The sequence below is a fragment of the Neovison vison genome, chromosome 4 (assembly GCF_020171115.1).
Source record: "Neovison vison isolate M4711 chromosome 4, ASM_NN_V1, whole genome shotgun sequence".
NCBI lineage: Eukaryota > Metazoa > Chordata > Mammalia > Carnivora > Mustelidae > Neogale > Neogale vison.
The window spans coordinates 80,273,972-80,293,763 of NC_058094.1; the positions used below are offsets into that span (position 1 = coordinate 80,273,972).

Sequence of the window (19,792 nt, forward strand, 5' to 3'; positions counted from 1 at the left end):
AGTTTTTCATAGATGGATTTTATGTAATTGAGGAATATTCCCTCTATCCCTATACTATGAAGAGTTTTAATCAGGAAAGGATGTTGTATTTTGTGAAAGGCTTTTCGGCATGGAGAGGACCATGTGGTTCTTCTCTCTTCTCTTGTTAATTTGTTCTATCCCATTGATTGATTTGTAAATGTTGAACTACCACTACATCCCACAGATAAATCCCACCTGGTCATGGTGGATAATCTTTTTAATGTACTATTGGGTCCTCCTATTAGCTAGTATCTTGTTGAGAATCCTGACATCCATATTCATCAGGGATATTGGTCTGAAATTCTCCTTTTGATGGGGTCTTTGCCTGGTTTGGGGATCAGGGTAATGCTGGCCTCATAGAAAGAGTCTGGTAGTTTTCCTTCTTTTCTGTTTTTTGAAACAGCTTCAGGAGAATAGGTATTATTTCTTCTTTGAATGTTTGGTAGAATTCCCCAGGGAATCCATCAGGTTCTGGGCTCTTGTTTTTTGGGAGGTTTTTGATTACTGCTTCAATCTTGTTCTAGTTACTGGTCTATTCAGGTTGTCAGTTTCTTCCTGATTCAGTTTTGGAAGTTTATAGATTTCCAGGAATGCATCCATTTCTTCTAGGTTGCTTAACTTATTGGCATATAGCTGTTGCTTCTAATTTCTGATGATGATTTCTATTTCCTTGGTATTAGTCGTGCTCTACCCCGCTTCATTCATAATTTTATTAAATTTGGTCTGTTCTCTTTTCTTTTGGGTAAATCTGGCCAGTGGTTTTTGATCTTATTAATTCTTTCAAAGAACCAGCTTCTAGTTTCATAGATGGTTCTTTAATATTTCTGGTTTCTAATTCATCGATCTCTGGTCTAATCTTAATTATTTCCCTTCTTGTGCATAGATTAGGCTCAATTTGTTGTTGATTCTCCAGTTCTTTAAGGTGTAAAGATAGTTTGTGTATTCAGGATTTTTCTATTTTTTTGAGTGACACTTGGATGGCTATCTATTTCCCCCTTAGGACCGCCTTTGCTGTATTCCATAGGTTTCAGACCGATGTGTTTTTGTTCTCTTTGGTTTCCATGAATTGTGTAAATTCTTCTTTGGTTTCCTGGTTGATCCAGACATTCTTGAGCAGGATGGTCTTTAGCTTCCAAGTGGTTGAATTTCTTCCAAACTTTATCTTGTGATTGATTTACGGTTTTGAAGCATTTTGGTCTGAGAATATGCAGAGAATGATCTCCATCTTTTGGTATCAGTTGAGACCTGATTTGTGACCCAGTGTGGTCTATTCTGGAGAAAGTTCTGTGTACGCTTGAAAAGAATGAGTGTTCTGTTGTTTTAGGGTGGAATGTTCTGTGTATATCTATGTGGTCCATCTGGTCCCTTGTGTCATTCAAAGCTGTTGTTTCTTTGTTGATTTTCTGCTTAGATTATCTGTCTCTTGCTGAGAGTAGAGTGTTAAGATCCCCTATAGTTAATGAATTCTTACCAATATGTTTGTTTATTTTGGTAAACAGTTGGCTTATGTAGTTGGCTGCTCCCATGTTGGGGACACAGATATTTACAATTGTTAGATCTTCTTGTTGGATAGATCCTTTAAGAATGATATAGTGTCCTTCTGTGTATCTAACTACAGTCTTCAACTTAAAATCTAATTTGTCTATTAGGAGAATTGCTACCCCAACTTTCTTTTGTGGTCCCTTGGCATGAAAGATAGTTCTCCATCCCTTCACTTTCAGTCTGGATCTATAAGTTCAAAATGAGTCTCTTGTAGATAGCATATCAGTGGGTCCTGTCTGCAGCCCTGTACCACTTTATGGGAACATTTAGGCCATTCATGTTGAGAGTGATTATTGAGAGATACTATTTTATTGTTACCATGTTTCCTGTGAGGTCCTTGTCTCTGTAGACTGTCCTTGTATATTTCTGTTCTGTATTACTCTTTGGGTTTTTTTCCTTTTATAGAACCTCCCTTGGTATTTCTTGTAGTGCTGGCTTAGTGGTTACCTGTTCTTCAAGTTTCTGCCAGTCCTGGAAGCTCTCTCCATCCATTCTGAGTGACAGCCTTGCCATATAAAGAAGTCTTGGTTGCATGTTCTTCTTATTTAGTACCCTGAATATGTCTTGCCAGCCAGCCTCTTCTGGATTGCCAGGTTTCCGTGGACAGATCTGATGTTATTCTGATGTTCCTCCCTCTGTATGTAAGGAATCTCTGCCCCCTAACTACCTTTAAGATGGTTTCCTTGGTTCTAAGATTTCTAAGTTTTACTATTACCTGCCAGGGTATTGGTCTGTTCTCCTTGATCTTGGGAGGCATCCTCTCTGCCTCTAGGACATGGATACTTGTTTCAGTCCCCAGATTAGGGACATTCTCAGCTATGATTTGGTCAAATATATATATATAATGATCACCCCCTCTTTCTACCCTTTCAGGGATCCCAGTAATTCTGACATTGGAAAGTTTCATGGCATCATTTATTTCTCTAATTCTGTTTTCATGGATTTTAAGCTGTTTATTCCAGGCCTCCTTATTTTCTGTGTCAGTTTGTCTTCTAGATCACTAATTTGTTCTTCTGCTTTGTTTACCCTGGCTGTTAGAGTATCTAGATTAGAGTGGATCTCATTGATAGCATTTTTAAGTTCTGCCAGATCAGCTTTCATTTCTGCCCTTAGAAAATCTATGTTGCCATTAATAGTTTTCTCCATCTTAGCTATTGTCTTCAGAACGCTGAAGTTTGCTTCCGACATCTTGCTTATATCCACAGTTAGTTCTGTGGCAGAGGTCACAATCTGAGTTTTTCCTACATTGGGCGTTCCTCCTCTTAGTTATTCTGTTGAGGTGGTTGAGGGAATGTATAGATTCCAGATTATTGACCACAACAGAAGCAAGATGCACCTGTTTTAGAGGGACTTGAGGGTTGTTGGCCTCTTGTACTTCCACCCTGTCTTCTGGGGGAGGGGTCTGCAGCACTGTTACTCAGGCAACTCTGTTTGGGCAGAGTTGCCCTGCCTCCTCTGTGGGGGGGCAATGGGGTCAGTGAAAACAGTTTTCCTGGGACTTTTGTTCTCTGGCAGCTTTCCCTAGTGGCTTTCCACATCTCTTTTGAGAGTCAGAGCAGAAGTGACTGTATCCAGACCTCTTCAGAACAGAGAGATCACAGTCTGTTCTTCAGTGAGGTCTCCAGGCCATACTCTCTCCATTTGTCTATGTTGCTAAAAATGGCAGGATACTGGGTTGTGCGCCCCCCACTAGCATTACCAGCCCTTCCTTGCAGGTCCAGGCACATATCTGCCCTTTGTGCTTCTAAAACCACCAGCCGCCCCTCAGTTCATAGTCTCCAGGTTTCAGGCTGGGGAGCTGACCTAAAGTCCTTTCCCCGCTGCGACCAGTCTGCCAGTCTGTGCCTGGTCCCCAGCACAGGAGGCTTTTGTGCTCCAGCGGTTCAGGGATCCTGGAGACTCCCTCCTCCTTCTGTTTATCTTCTGATATCTGCCTGCAGAATCTTGGCTCCCTGTTTCATATCTCTAGACCGGCCTTGGAGATACTCTTGTTTGTAGGGATCCAGATATATCTTCTTACATCAAAGGCTGATTTCATAGGTGTTTGGAATGGTGTGGTAGACATTCAGCTCAACTTGGCACTGGTTGAGATAGGATTCCCCTCCTCCTCCGCCATCTTTGGGCCTCTCCTTTTCACAGTTCACAGTTGGGGCTGGATAGTTATTTGTGTTGAGTGATGTTCTGTAGCAGCCACACAGCAGAAGGATTATCGTTCACAGGGAACTCCTCTACCTCAGTTGTAGTTTTAATAATTATTGTAATAAACTCACAGAAGGATGTGGGATATAGAATTTACGTCCTTCATAATTTTAGTTATGAAAGCTTACATATCAAATGGAGACTAAAGAAAATAATATAAAAATGATAGTAACCATGGAATTTCTACTGAGCTTTTTGGCAACCAAGGGAAAAAGAGAAATAAGGGAGATTGTAGTTTTCACAGATTAATATGTTTGTCAGGAAAAAATTCTCTTTTTTCCAGGCACTAAGTTGTATGGGTGAAGTCACTGTGAGTTTAAATTATATATAGATGAAGCATATTGGATGATATCATAATTCCTTCAACTACGGGTTTTTTTTTTCAACTATAATTTTAAAGAAAGAATAAAAATGTTCAACTACTTACACAGCCCTAAGTATAGTGAAGATTGTAATATGGTGAAGGCCTTTCTCATATAAGAGTTAAAAATACACCAGGTAAACACCTCTTGATATGCTAGCTACTAACAGCTTGGAACCTAGGTAGCTTATCTTTAGACTGCCTCTTTCAAGCCCTGTGTAGCTTTCTCAGGAATTGGAAAGTGATTTTTCGGTATTACGGTCAGTGCCAAAGTGTAGATTTTTTATGGCCATTGACAAGAGAATAAAATAGGTGTTTTTTTTTTTAATTTAAAGATTTTATTTATTTATTTGAGAGAGAGAGAGAGAGCATGCATGTGAGCAGGCGTGAGCAGGGTAGATACAGAGGGAGAGGGAGAGAGAGCCTGAAGCAGGCACCCTTCTGAGCATGGGGCGCTATACTGGCTCAGTCTCAGAACTCTGAGATCATGACCTGAGGCAAAATTAAGAATTGGACACTTAACTGACTGAGCCACACAAGCGCCTTCTTTTTTGGGGGGTGGGTGGGTAAAGATTTATTTATTTTAGAGAGAGCATGTGTGTGTGCATGGGCACCCGTGGGAGGAGGGGCAGAGAGAGAGAGAGTCTCAAGCAGACTCCCTGCTGGGCATGGAGCCTCACTCAGGGCTCAATCCCACAACCCTGAGATTATGACCTGAGTCAAAAGGAAGAGTCAGATGCTTAACCGACTGAGCCACCCAGGTGCCCCTTAAAATAGATATTTATTAATCAATGCTTTCCCAGCATGCAGCATGGTTTCTTTTGTGAGAAATTTTGTACATGGATTTTTAAAAAGGGGAGTAGGTCTTTAGACCCTTTCATTTTTCAGTTTCAGAGATTTAGAATCCCAAATGATATAAATTATGGATGAAGTTAAAGAGGAGAAAATATTATACTTCTCAAATTTTGCTTCTTAGTAGAAGTAAACATTTAATGTCAAACTCCTGTGGATTGCTGGTACAAATTGGGTACTTTCTGAACAAATTATAAGTTGAATTTTATTTTTGTATTGATTTTCTGGTACAAAGAGAAAGACCAACTCAATACATAGATAATTCACTTAAAATAACTCTTCTAGAGTTATTTCCTTTGTTATGGATCCATTATAATCCCTGGAAGTAAAATCCATAATTATTTTACCTTTTGCCTGACAGTAATGTTACCTTAACCTGAAGACATTATTCATACCTTCTTATTATTTTCTAATGTGTAAAATTAGGAATAGTGGCTGATTTTCACACCTTTTGGGGCTCTTTCTGGGGGCCTGGCAGCTTCACAGTATTAAAGAGAATAGGATCTGAGCCCTGTCCAGGCCATTTGCTTAGTTTGTCCTTGAGCCTGTTGGAAGTTTTCTGAGGCTCCATTTGATTCGCTATAAATGGAGATAACACTCACCTCACACGGATGCTTTAAACACAGGAGGATAACGCGTGGGCATACCTACAAGCAGGTGTCCATGATTGCTGTAATAATGTGTGGAATGTGGCAACTGTCCTGTGTTTTCTGCCCCAGGCACATAGTGCCAAGACTTACCTATGGCTGAGGGGTCATGAGGAGTTCACAGGGGCAGGCTTAGATGATTTGGGGGAATATTTTAATGAACTGCATGTTGCCAATTAACATGAGGGAAACAGACTGTAACATTTTATAAGCTAAGTTCAAAGGAGTAAATGTTTGCCAAAGCTTTGGGTAGGCCAAATCCTTTTTCTACAGTTAGTATCTTTTTCAGTTGGGCCTCAGGTCAGCTCTCTCTGGTATTTTAACAACTCAATAAGCCATTAGAAACAGTAATTTCAGAAAAGCCTGAGGAGATTTGATTCTTCTCTCCATAGGTCCCATTTGGTTTCTTTTCCTATTAGACTTTCAGCATTTTGTGACCTACAAGTTAGGCTCACAAAGTTTCCTCTGGGATTCTTTTTTTTTTTTTTTAAAGATTTTATTTATTTATTTGACAGACAGAGATCACAAGTAGGCAGAGAGGCAGGCGGAGAGAGAGGAGGAAGCAGGCTCCCTGCTGAGCAGAGAGCCCGATGCGGGGCTCGATCCCAGGACCCTGGGATCATGACCTGAGCTGAAGGCAGAGGCTTTAACCCACTGAGCCACCCAGGCGCCCCTCCTCTGGGATTCTTGATGTACACATTCACAGTTGAACCCCGTATGTGTGTTCTTTCTTGTCATTGTCTGAATCTTTAAGTTGCATAAACTCTGTTTAACAGACACAAAGGAAGGCTTGTGTTTTCTGCATCCCAGGCACTAAAGTAGTGAAAAAGAAGTAGATGCCTCAGGGCCACTTTGTATGTAGGAAAAAAAACGAGAGGATAGTAGAGCATGTCATCCATAATAAAGACCTTTGGCCAGCAAAAACAAAGAAGCAGAAAACCAGTGGGCAAAAAGCCATGGTTCAACAGGTTTTATATTCTCTGCCAGAACAGCTCATCTTTGTTTTGTTCTGTTATTCCTCCTTGACCCTTACTTCAGTGATGTCTTTTTTGTGAAGAAATCAGTTAGCGTTTTCACCTCCCAAGTATTCACTCTCATCCCTGAGTATCAGTTAAATCTGGTATGGGAAGCGAACCATCCTTCCTGTCTCTCTAAGGCGTGGAGCAGAGGGGAACCTTTGTGTGTGATCAGAGCCAGCCAGACCCTTTTCCAGCTCTTGGCAGTTCAGAGCACTGAGCTCTGGAAGGTGTTGTTCTATTCTCTTGTGATTTGTCTTGGAAACTTCTATTTAGAACATGGCCCTTCGCACTGGACCTTATTGAAAGTACCACAGCTTATTATAATTGAAGGGTGGCATGGTATCTTTAGGTACACTTTTTAAATGTTTTCTAAGAAGGGAGGAAAACTAATTTTCCTTCTACACTCTTGAGTTCTTAGCTGAGACCCTGTAGTAAATGACAGATGAATGTGAAAAAAGCTATTGATTAACATGTTATACCTCATGTTCACATGGGAGATGCCCAGGAAAAAATGGGTAACTTAAAGTTGTAGCTTTAGAATTTAAGATTAAATTCCATCTTAATAGGGAACAAGGAGTGGGGATGTAGGCCTCTTATAAGGAGTATGTGATTTTTATGAATAATGGCTGGACCCGTAGCAGAGTAGGTGGGAGATACGAGACTGTGACATGGTCTGTCAAGTCTCTCTGGATGTAATGTGGACTTTAAGACTGTTCTTTTGTGATAAGAGTCAGTCCTCCCTGTTTGATGAAACTCCCAGGGAGGGGACTTAGGACAACTGAGTTCCTTTTGGAGGACCTGTCTTTAGGTAGATAAGGGGAGTTCAGAGAAAGCCTCTCCCTGCATTTGGCTATTTTCAAGTATCTATAGTTCACAATAGTACACCAAAGTGGCATATTTTGGGGTTGCATATTCTGCTCATCCTTTACACTAAAGAGTCTAACTTTTAAAATTGGAATATTAGAGGGTCCTCTTGCAATGAAGCATGTCTAATTTCAGGCTTGATTTTTTAAATACATAGGAAAAAACAAATATATGTGTATATTATATATGCATATATAATATATGTATAAGATCTGGAAATTTTGTGGTAAATGTTGTTATACCCTACCTCTCATCTTCCCCCTTGACCCAAGAACAGCAATATAGCACAGCACATCAAACTTACACAGTCACACATACTCCATAGTTGCAGGCCTCTCCAGAGTGCTGACATTTATAATGACAATAAACTTACTTTTTTCCTAATGAACTTTATAGGTGTGATGAAGTTCTCGAACCTAGGTGAGGTTCAGTGGGGTGAGGTTCGGAGCCGACGGCTAAAGAAAGAATTCTTAAGACGTCTCTGGTGCAAAAAGGTGGTTTATTAGAGCATGGGGACAGGACCCGTGGGCAGGCAGAGATGCGGCTGCCCCCAGTTGTGAGGGATGGCAGGTTATGTACCCTGCAGTTGGGGGAAGGTGCGGGGAAGGGAGGTTTCAACGGAGTTTTCATATGCCAAAGAGGGCCTATAAGGTGCCAGGATGTCAGAGGCCTACCGGAGGCCTTGCCCTTGACTTTGCCCTTGTGGCTTGATTAATGTTGTCTTTAGACCAGCTATTAACATTAAGATAGCTGGGAGACTTTTTGGTGGGATGTCACAATCCTGCTATCAATCGCCTTTGTTAGTGAGATTTAGGACATTTGTAAGCCAAGGGAAACTCATCTAGCAGGATTGTGAGCTCTGCAAGTTAACTATTTGCTTATTGTTCAGGGCAGTCAGGGCTGCCTGAGGGATGCTACACATATGACAGAGGGGGAGCGGATGGAGAGGGGGGTGCAAGGCGCCAGCTTTTGTTTGTCTTCAGCCAGCCCCGTGCTCCCTCATCAGGTGGTTTCCCTTTTTGCCCTTGTGTGATTTAGACAGAACTACTTCCTTACTGTTGGTTGAAAGTAAGATCCACACCCATTGTCTAGATTATGTTTGTGTAGCTCGTAGGTGACACAAAAATATATTATGTGCTTTAATATGACACCCAAAATTAATAAGTCAGTATAAGGGTTAAAAATCCCCCACATAAATCATGTTCATGCTATAGGAGGTTTCAGTCAGTCCCTCAGTATTTTCAGTCCTAGTTTACCTTCGTGAGCTGGGAGGGACACTAAACCTTCATTGGCCCAAGTCCACAGAATTCTGTCTGGTTCCTATCTCAAACACATATTCCTTTTCTCAGTCTTGCTTCATATCTTTGATAGCTTTGGACTAAGGCCATGATAGTGGAGGTAGAGCAGCATAGTAAAATCCTTGGACTACCTCAATCCCCTTTCTCTGGACCTCTGTGGAGAAAGGTAGGGTCACATTACTGGTCCATGCTGGTGGCCCACAGGTCATTTCCTGGAGGTGCTTAGACAAGGAGAGGTTGAATGTCAGCTGATGAGGAGAGAAGATGACAGTGCGCCTGCGTGTGCCTGCTGCTCGTCCCCAGCAGGTGCCCTCATCCCACAGCCTCTGGAACCGTTATGTCCATGGGAAGCCATGCACCCAGAATGTAAATCCAGGTCTCTATCCAAAACTCATGCTCTATCCTTTTCATAGTGGGGACTTCTTAAAATGTTATTCACAAAATCTCTTCTTTTGTTCAGAAACAAAAGTTTGGGCAAGTCATTCACAGGAAAATAGGAAAGAGATTATTTTTTTTCCTTGGAATTAACAGTGAAATCTGTGTGTAATTTAGAGCTAAGCATACACATTCTCTGGGCAGATGTTCATTTCCTAAAGAAGAATGTGACTAAGTAGTTTGGAAACCTCTGCTCTAAGCCTCAGTTGCCTTACCTGTACAATGAGAATACTACTTCTCTGCTCTTGGGATTGTTTGTGGATTCAGTATGACCATCTTTGTGAAGGTTTTAGACTATGTTGATGCAGAGAAAGTGCTCAGTAACAAGTTTCATTAAGTGTTGTCAATCTTGATGGTATTTTTTAGTGATTTATTTTCATCCCGAGGTCTAGGTACTTAATATTCATTCACTAGTATGAGGAAATGTGTTTTTCATGTATCAGTCTACTTACTTGGAATCCTACTTCAGTTGATTTTGAACTTCTTCGATTGCAAAAGTATGACTGTAGTAAACAAAATTGACCCAGACAGGGAGGTAGATACTGCCTTGTAGTTGCATGCAGAATCACCGGTTTGTGTGTGTAATGACTTATGCATGGTAAAGAGAGTGTTTCAAATTCATTCAGTACAGATACCTTTCAAATCTGGAAAAGTTTAGTTTTCTGGAGATATTTCACTAATTTTTAGATGTTAAAGTAAGTATAGATGACATGGTGTATTGTGCTTTGATTTTGAAACTTCGTTTAACTTTGTTTAAGCTTTTGTTAAACAACTTTGTTATTTTATTCCTACTGTTTTAGGGAATATCTTGGTAAACAGCTCCAATCTGAGCAGCCCCAGACTGCTGCTGCCCGAAGCTGAACATGCCCTCCAACCTCAGAATCTCCAGCCTTCCTGTTTCACCTGGGATGGAGTACCTGAGTATGAATCTCACTAGTTAGTGTCAAGAACAAGTAATTTTTCATTTTACTTGCAATTTTCTTCTGTTGTGTCGCTTTTCCCAGTGCTGATTTTCATTAAATGTGTTTGCCCTGTAAGTTGTATAAAAGTAGGTGCTTTCTGTTGCTAAGGAAAAGATTACTGTTACATGTACCGCTTGTAATTTCTGTATTTATTCTTCTCTGGAAATGAGTATCATTATTAAAGGATTCTTGCTTCAAAAAGGTTTTGCTATTTACTTATTCCTTACTCGAACTATAACAAAAGTCATCTATTTTCCTAGCCAAATTGGGAGAATTGTTGTAAGGTAATGAATGGTAAGTAAATATTCTGAAATTCTGCCTATCTGTGTCCATCTACCCATCCATCCGCCCATCTGACCATGTACACATACACATTACAGCAATCCTCTGCTAATATTTAAAGAACTTTAGAATTTTAAATACATTTTTAAGATAATGCTATGGTCCAAAAGATTTGCCTCTGGAGCTCAGTGAAGAATTTTAGCTTTAGAGTTATTTTTAAAAGATTTTATTTTTTTTGACAGAGAGAGAGATCACAAGTAGGCAGAGAGGCAGGCAGAAGAAGAGGGGGAAGGAAGCAGGCTACCCGCTGAGCATAGAGCCCAATGTGGGGCTCGATCCCAGGACCTTGAGATCATGACCTGAGCTGAAGGCAGAGGCTTAACCCACTGAGGCACCCAGGTGCCCCTAGAGTTATTTTTATTTTATTGATTTCCTGTACTTTCTTTCTTGGATTTTCATACCGCAAGTCTGTCTTTTTTTTCTTTTTTTAAAAGATTTTATTTTTTTATTTATTTGACAGAGAGTGATCACAAGCAGGCAGAGAGGCAGGCAGAGAGAGAGGAGGAAGCAGGCTTCCCACCAGGCAGAGAGCCCGATTGGGGGCTAGATCCCAGATCCTGCGCTGAAGGCAGAGGCTTTAACCCACTGAGCCACCCAGGCGCTCCTCAAGTCTGTTTTCTTTTAATACTTTTTGGTTTCAGTATTGCCAGTAGATATTTACTTCTGTCCTCTTCCCTCTTTACTCTGGAACTACAGGCCTTGAGCAGGGCATGCCTAGCATACATGTCCCCTCTCCCTACCCCAAATATGAGCCTTTCGTCTTTAATTGATTATTTATTTTATTTTTATTCTTTTAAAAATTATTCTTATGTTCATTATTAGCCAACATATTTTACATCTCTAGTTTTTGATGTAGTGTTCAACGATTGAATATTGCTTTCTTTGCAGGATAGAGATCCTATGGGAAAAGTTAGTTAAGATAACAGATGTTTTTCTTGGTTAGTGATTTCATGTGCCAGAATGGTTTTTCTTTTCTCCTTTTTTTTTTAATGAGAAGAACTTTATTTTTATTTTATTTCTTTTTCTCCAATTTATTTATTTTCAGAAAAACAGTATTCATTATTTTTTCACCACACCCAGTGCTCCATGCAAGCTGTGCCCTCTATAATACCCACCACCTGGTACCCCAACCTCCAACCCCCCCGCCACTTCAAACCCCTCAGATTGTTTTTCAGAGTCCATAGTCTCTCATGGTTCACCTCCCCTTCCAATTTACCCAAAAGCACATACCCTCCCCAATGTCCATAACCCTACCCCCCTTCTCCCAACCCCCCTCCCCCCAGCAACCCTCAGTTTGTTTCGTGAGATTAAGAGTCACTTATGGTTTGTCTCCCTCCCTATCCCATCTTGTTTCATGGATTCTTCTCCTACCCACTTAAGCCCCCATGTTGCATCACCACTTCCTCATATCAGGGAGATCATATGATAGTTGTCTTCCTCCGCTTGACTTATTTCGCTAAGCATGATACACTCTAGTTCCATCCATGTTGTCGCAAATGGCAAGATTTCATTTCTTGTGATGGCTGCATAGTATTCCATTGTGTATATATACCACATCTTCTTGATCCATTCATCTGTTGATGGACATCTAGGTTCTTTCCATAGTTTGGCTATTGTGGACATTGCTGCTATAAACATTCGGGTGCACGTGCCCCTTTGGATCACTACGTTTGTATCTTTAGGGTAAATACCCAGTAGTGCAATTGCTGGATCATAGAACAGTTCTATTTTCAACATTTTGAGGAACCTCCATGCTGTTTTCCAGAGTGGTTGCACCAGCTTGCATTCCCACCAACAGTGTAGGAGGGTTCCCCTTTCTCCGCATCCTCGCCAGCATCTCTCATTTCCTGACTTGTTGATTTTAGCCATTCTGACTGGTGTGAGGTGATATCTCATTGTGGTTTTGATTTGTATTTCCCTGATGCCGAGTGATATGGAGCACTTTTTCATGTGTCTGTTGGCCATCTGGATGTCTTCTTTGCAGAAACGTCTGTTCATGTCCTCTGCCCATTTCTTGATTGGATTATTTGTTCTTTGGGTGTTGAGTTTGCTAAGTTCTTTATAGATTTTGGACACTAGTCCTTTATCTGAGATTTCGTTTGCAAATATCTTCTCCCATTCTGTCAGTTGTCTTTTAATTTTGTTAACTGTTTCCTTTGCTGTTCAAAAGCTTTTGATCTTGATGAAATCCCAAAAGTTCATTTTTGCCTTTGCTTCCCTTGCCTTTGGCGATGTTCCTAGGAAGATGTTGCTGCGGCTGAGGTCGAAGAGGTTGCTGCCTGTGTTCTCCTCAAGGATGTTGATGGATTCCTTTCTCACATTGAGGTCCTTCATCCATTTTGAGTCTATTTTTGTGTGTGGTGTAAGGAAATGGTCCAATTTCATTTTTCTGCACGTGGCTGTCCAATTTTCCCAACACCATTTATTGAAGAGGCTGTCTTTTTTCCATTGGACATTCTTTCCTGCTTTGTCAAAGATTAGTTGACATAGAGTTTAGGGTCTATTTCTGGGCTCTCTATTGGTTCCATTGGTCTATGTGTCTGTTTTTGTGCCAGTACCATACTGACTTGATGATGACAGCTTTGTAATAAAGCTTGAAGTCCGGAATTGTGATGCCACCAACTTTGGCTTTGTTTTTCAATATCCCTTTGGCTATTCGAGGTCTTTTCTGGTTCCATATAAATTTTAAATTTATTTGTTCCATTTCTTTGAAAAAGATGGATGGTACTTTGATAGGAATTGCATTAAATGTGTAGATTGCTTTAGGCAGCATAGACATTTTCACAATATGTGTTCTTTCAATCCAGGAGCATGGAACATTTTTCCATTTCTTTGTGTCTTCCTCAATTTCTTTCATGAGTACTTTATAGTTTTCTGAGTATAGATTCTTAGCCTCTTTGGTTAGGTTTATTCCTAGGTATCTTATGGTTTGGGGTGCAATTGTAAATGGGATTGACTCCTTAATTTCTCTTTCTTCTGTCTTGTTGTTGGTGTAGAGAAATGCAACTGATTTCTGTGCATTGATCTTATATCCTGACACTTTACTGAATTCCTGTTCAAGTTCTAGCAGTTTTGGAGTGGAGTCTTTTGGGTTTTCCACATAGAGTATCATATCATCTGCGAAGAGTGATAATTTGACTTCTTCTTTGCCAATTTGGATGCCTTTAATTTCCTTTTGTTGTCTGATTGCTGAGGCTAGGACTTCTAGTACTATGTTGAATAGCAGTGGTGATAATGGACCTCCCTGCCGTGTTCCTGACCTTAGTGGAAAAGCTTTCAGTTTTTCTCCATTGAGAATCATATTTGCAGTGGGTTTTTCATAGATGGCTTTGATGATATTGAGCTATGTGCCCTCTATCCCTACACTTTGAAGAGTTTTGATCAGGAAGGGATGCTGTACTTTGTCAAATGCTTTTTCAGCATCTATTGAGAGTATCATATGGTTCTTGTTCTTTCTTTTATTGATGTGTTGTATCACATTGACTGATTTGTGGATGTTGAACCAACCTTGCAACCCTGGGATAAAAACCACTTGGTCGTGGTGAATAATCCTTTTAATGTACTGTTGAATCCTATTGGCTAGTATTTTGGTGAGAATTTTTGCGTCTGTGTTCATCAAGGATATTGGTCTATAGCTCTCTTTTTTGATGGGATCCTTGTCTGGTTTGGGGATCAAGGTGATGCTGGCCTCATAAAATGAGTTTGGGAGTTTTCCTTCCATTTCTATTTTTTGGAACAGTTTCAGGAGAATAGGAATTAGTTCTTCTTTAAATGTTTGGTAGAATTCCCCCAGGAAGCCGTCTGGCCCTGGGCTTTTGTTTGTTTGGAGATTTTTAATGACTGTTTCAATCTCCTTACTGGTTATGGGTCTGTTCAGGCTTTCTATTTCTTCCTGGTTCAATTTTGGTAGTTTATATGTTTCTAGGAATGCATCCATTTCTTCCAGATTGTCAAATTTGTTGGCATAGAGTTGCTCATAGTATGTTCTTATAATAGTTTGTATTTCTTTGGTGTTAGTTGTGATCTCTCCTCTTTCCTTCATGATTTTATTTATTTGGGTCCTTTCTCTTTTCTTTTTGATAAGTCTGGCCAAGGGTTTATCAATTTTATTAATTCTTTCAAAGAACCAGCTCCTAGTTTGGTTGATTTGTTCTATTGTTTTTTTGGTTTCTATTTCATTGATTTCTGCTCTGATCTTTATGATTTCTCTTCTTGTGCTGGGCTTAGGGTTTCTTTCTTGTTCTTTCTCCAGCTCCATTAGGTGTAGCGTTAGGTTGTGTACCTGAGACCTTTCTTGTTTCTTGAGAAAAGCTTGTACCGCTATATATTTTCCTCTCAGGACTGCCTTTGTTGTGTCCCACAGATTTTGAACCGATGTATTTTCATTATCATTTGTTTCCATGATTTTTTTCAATTCTTCTTTAATTTCCCAGTTGACCCATTCATTCTTGAGAAGGATGCTGTTCAGTCTCCATGTGTTTGGGTTCTTTCCAAACTTTCTCTTGTGGTTGAGTTCTAGCTTCAGAGCATTGTGGTCTGAAAATATGCAGGGAATGATCCCAATCTTTTGATACCGGTTGAGTCCTGATTTAGGACCGAGGATGTGATCTATTCTGGAGAATGTTCCATGTGCACTAGAGAAGAATGTGTATTCTGTTGCTTTGGGATGAAATGTTCTGAATATATCTGTGATGTCCATCTCATCCAGTGTATCATTTAAGGCCTTTATTTCCCTGTTGATCTTTTGCTTGGATGATCTGCCCATTTCAGTGAGGGGAGTGTTAAAGTCCCCTACTATTATTGTATTATTGTTGATGTGTTTCTTTGATTTTGTTATTAATTGGTTTATATAGTTGGCTGCTCCCACGTTGGGGGCATAGATATTTAAAATTGTTAGATCTTCTTGTTGGACAGACCCTTTGAGTATGATATAGTGTCCTTCCTCATCTCTTATTATAGTCTTTGGCTTAAAATCTAAGTGATCTGATATAAGGATTGCCACTCCTGCTTTTTTCTGATGTCCATTAGCATGGTAAATTCTTTTCCACCCCCTCACTTTAAGTCTGGAGGTGTCTTCGGGTTTAAAATGAGTTTCTTGGAGGCAACATATAGATGGGTTTTGTTTTTTTATCCATTCTGATACCCTGTGTCTCTTGATTGGGGCATTTAGCCCATTAACATTCAGGGTAACTATTGAGAGATATGATTTTAGTGCCATTGTATTGTCTTTAAGGTGACTGTTACTGTATATTGTCTCTGTTCCTTTCTGATCTACCACTTGTAGGCTCTGTCTTTGCTTAGAGGACCCCTTTCAGTATTTCCTGTAGAGCTGGTTTGGTGTTTGCAAATTCTTTCAGTTTTTGTTTGTCCTGGAAGCTTTTAATCTCTCCTTCTATTTTCAATGATAGCCTAGCTGGATATAGTATTCTTGGCTGCATGTTTTTCTCGTTTAGTGCTCTGAAAATATCATGCCAGCTGTTTCTGGCCTGCCAGGTCTCTGTGGATAAGTCAGCTGCCAATCTAATACTTTTACCATTGTATGTTACAGACTTCTTTTCCCGGGCTGCTTTCAGGATTTTCTCTTTGTCACTAAGGCTTGTAAATTTTACTATTAGGTGACGGGTTGTAGGCCTATTCTTATTGATTTTGAGGGGCGTTCTCTGAACCTCCTGAATTTTGATGCTCGTTCCCTTTGCCATATTGGGGAAATACTCCCCAATAATTCTCTCCAGTATACCTTCTGCTCCCCTCTTTCTTTCTTCTTCTTCTGGAATCCCACTTATTCTAATGTTGTTTAGTCTTATGGTGTCACTTATCTCTCGAATTCTCCCCTCATGGTCCAGTAGCTGTTTGTCCCTCTTTTGTTCAGCTTCTTTATTCTCTGTCATTTGGTCTTCTATCTATATCGCTAATTCTTTCTTCTGCCTCATTTATCCTAGCAGTGAGAGCCTCCATTTTTGATTGCACCTCATTAATAGCTTTTTTGATTTCAACTTGGTTAGATTTTAGTTCTTTTATTTCTCCAGAAAGGGCTTTTATATCTCTGGAGAGGGTTTCTCTAATATCTTCCATGCCTTTTTCAAGCCCGGCTATAACCTTGAGAATTGTCATTTTGAACTCTAGATCCGACATATTACCAATGTCTGTATTGATTAGGTCCCTAGCCTTCAGTACTGCCTCTTGTTCTTTTTTTTGTTGTGAATTTTTCCGCCTTGTCATTTTGTCCAGCTAAGAGTATATGAAGGAGCAAGTAAAATACTAAAAGGGTGGCAACAATCCCAGGAAAATATGCTTTATCCAAATCAGAAGAGATCCCAAATCGTGAGGGGGGATTTCTCCCCCCTCACGATTGGGTGAGGGATCTCCTCTGATTGGGATCTCCTCTGATTGGGATCTCCCAATCTCTTCTGATTGGGATCTCTTCTGATTTGGGGATAAAAAGAGGTTCAAAAAGAAAGAAAGAAAGACAAAAAAGAAAAAAAAGATTCAATTAAAAATTCAATCAAGAATTTTAAAAAGAATTAAAAAAAAGATTGAAGAGATTGGGATCTCTTCTGATTTGGGGATAAAAAGAGGTTCAAAAATAAATAAAGAAAGAAAAAGAATTAAAAAAAGAAAACGAATAAAAAAAGTATAAAAAAGAAAAAATATATATATATATTAGATAAACTAGTTAAAAAACGTTAAAAAAGAAAAGGGTAAAAGTTAAAAAAAATTTTAGCAGAAGAGAAAAAAAATGAAAAAGAAAAAAATTAAATTAACTGCAAGACTGAAAAATCACAGGGAGAAAGCCATGAGTTCCGTGGTTTGTTTTCTCCTCCTCTGGAATTCTGCTGCTCTCCTTGGTATTGAAACTGCACTCCTTGGTAGGTGAACTTGGTCTTGCCTGGATTTCTTGTTGATCTTCTGGGGGAGGGGCCTGTTGTAGTGATTTTCAATTGTCTTTGCCCCAGGCGTAATTGCACCGCCCTTACTAGGGGCCGGGCTGAGTGATCCGCTCGGCTTTGCTTTCAGCAGCTTTTGTTCCCTGAGCGCTTTTCGTAGAGTTCCAGAGGACGGGAATACAAATGGCGGCCTCCTGGTCTCCGGCCCGGAGGAGCCAAGAGCCCAGGGCCCCGCTCCCCAGTGCGCCCTCAGCGAACAGCTCCTAGTAACTCGCGTCTGCCTAACCTCCGGCCGCGCCCCGAGCTCACCGAGCCTGCGACCGGTTCAAGGCAACACCGAGCTGCGAGCTTACTGTCGGCTCTGTCTCTGTAGCCGGCTTTCCCGTTCCAATATCCGCAAGCTCTGCAACACTCAGACACCCCCGATCCTTCTGTGACCCTGCGGGACCTGAGGTCACGCCGACCCCACGTGGGCTTCGCCCCGCTTTAGCCTCTGGAGCGATGTCCCTCAGCGGAACAGACTTTTAAAAGTCCTGATTTTGTGCTCCGTTGCTCCGCCGCTTGCCCGGAGCCGGTCCCTCCCCCCGGGGTCTATCTTCCCGTCGCTTTGGATTCACTTCTCCGCCAGTCTTACCTTTCAGAAAGTGGTTGTTTTTCTGTTTCTAGAATTGCTGTTCTTCTTATCTTCGATCTGCTGATGGATTTGCAGGTGTTTGCAATCTTTAGATAAGCTCTCTAGGTGATCTCCTGCTAGCTGAAGTAGTCTCAGCCTGTTACTTCTCCGCCATCTTGACCTTCCGAACTTTATTTTTATTTATTTATTTTTAAATTAATTATTTTCAGCATAACAGTATTCATTGTTTTTGCACCACACCCAGTGCTCCATGCAATCCGTGCCCTCTCTAATACCCACCACCTGATTCCCCCAACCTCCCACCTGCCGCCCCTTCTAAACCCTCAGATTGTTTTTCAGAGTCCATAGTCTCTCATGGTTCACCTCCCCTTCCAATTTCCATCAACTCCCTTCTCCTCTCCATCTCCTCTTGTCCTCCATGCTATATGTTATGCTCCACAAATAAATGAAACCATATGATAATTGACTCTCTCTGTTTGACTTATTTCACTCAGCACAATCTCTTCCAGTCCCGTCCATGTTGCTACAAATGTTGGGTATTCATCCTTTCTGATGGAGGCATAATACTCCATAGTGTATATGGACCACATCTTCCTTATCCATTCATCCGTTGAAGGGCATCTTGGTTCTTTCCATAGTTTGGCGACCGTGGCCATTGTTGCTATAAACATTGGGGTACAGATGGCCCTTCTTTTCACTCCATCTGTATTTTTGGGGTAAATACCCAGTAGTGTAGTTGCAGGGTCATAGGGAAGCTCTGTTTTTAATTTCTTGAGGAATCTGCACACTGTTCTCCAAAGAGGCTGCACCAACTCGCATTCCCACCAACAGTGTAAGAGGGTTCCCCTTTCTCCACATCCCCTCCAACACATGTTGTTTCCTGTCTTGCTAATTTTGGCCATTCTAACTGGTGTAAAGTGATATATCAATGTGGTTTTAATTTGAATCTCCCTGATGGCTAGTGATGATGAACATTTTTTCTGTGTCTGATTGCCATTTGTATGTCTTGATTAGAGAAGTGTCTGTTCATATCTTCTGCCCATTTTTTGATATGATTATCTGTTTTGTGTGTATTGAGTTTGAGGAGTTCATTATAGATCCTGGATATCTCCCTTTTTTCTGTACTGTCATTTGCAAATATCTTCTCCCATTTCGTGGGTTGCCTCTTTGTTTTCTTGACTGTTTCCTTTGCTGTGCAGAAGCTTTTGATTTTCATGAAGTCCCAAAAGTTCATTTTTGCTTTTGTTTCCTTTGCCTTTGGAGACATATCTTGAAAGAAGTTGCTGTGGCTGATACCGAAGAGATTACTGCCCATCTTCTCCTCTAGGACTCTGATGGATTCCTGTCTCATGTTGAGGTCCAGACTCTTTTTATGAAGCCAGCATTACCCTGATGGCCAAACCAGGCAAAGACCTTACCAAAAAGGAGAATTTCAGACCAATATCACTGATGAATATGGATGCTAAGATTCTCAACAAGATCCTAACAAATAGGATCCAACAGCACATTAAAAAAATTATCCACCATGACTAGGTGGGATTCATCCCTGCGCTACAAGGATGGTTCAACATTTGCAAATCAATCAATGTGATAGAACAAATTAATATGAGAAGAGAGAACAACCACATGGTCCTTTCAATTGATGCAGAAAAAGCATTTGACATAATCCAACATCCATTCCTGATTAAAACGCTTCAAAATATAGGGATACAGGGAACATTCCTGTACTTCA

General features: G+C 40.6%; 1 protein-coding gene across 3 annotated transcripts in view; it reads left to right on the plus strand.

Moving 5' to 3' along the window:
* ATP6V1H (ATPase H+ transporting V1 subunit H) overlaps window positions 1–10,401 on the plus strand; it is a 152,798-nt gene extending 142,397 nt beyond the window's left edge. For all 3 annotated transcript variants that reach the window (XM_044245595.1, XM_044245596.1, XM_044245597.1), the window contains one exon: window positions 10,039–10,401. In XM_044245595.1, coding sequence (XP_044101530.1) covers window positions 10,039–10,099 — 61 coding nt within the window. In that variant the 3' untranslated portion in view covers window positions 10,100–10,401. The remainder of the gene's footprint in view (window positions 1–10,038) is intronic.
* The last annotated feature ends 9,391 nt before the right edge of the window (window positions 10,402–19,792 follow it).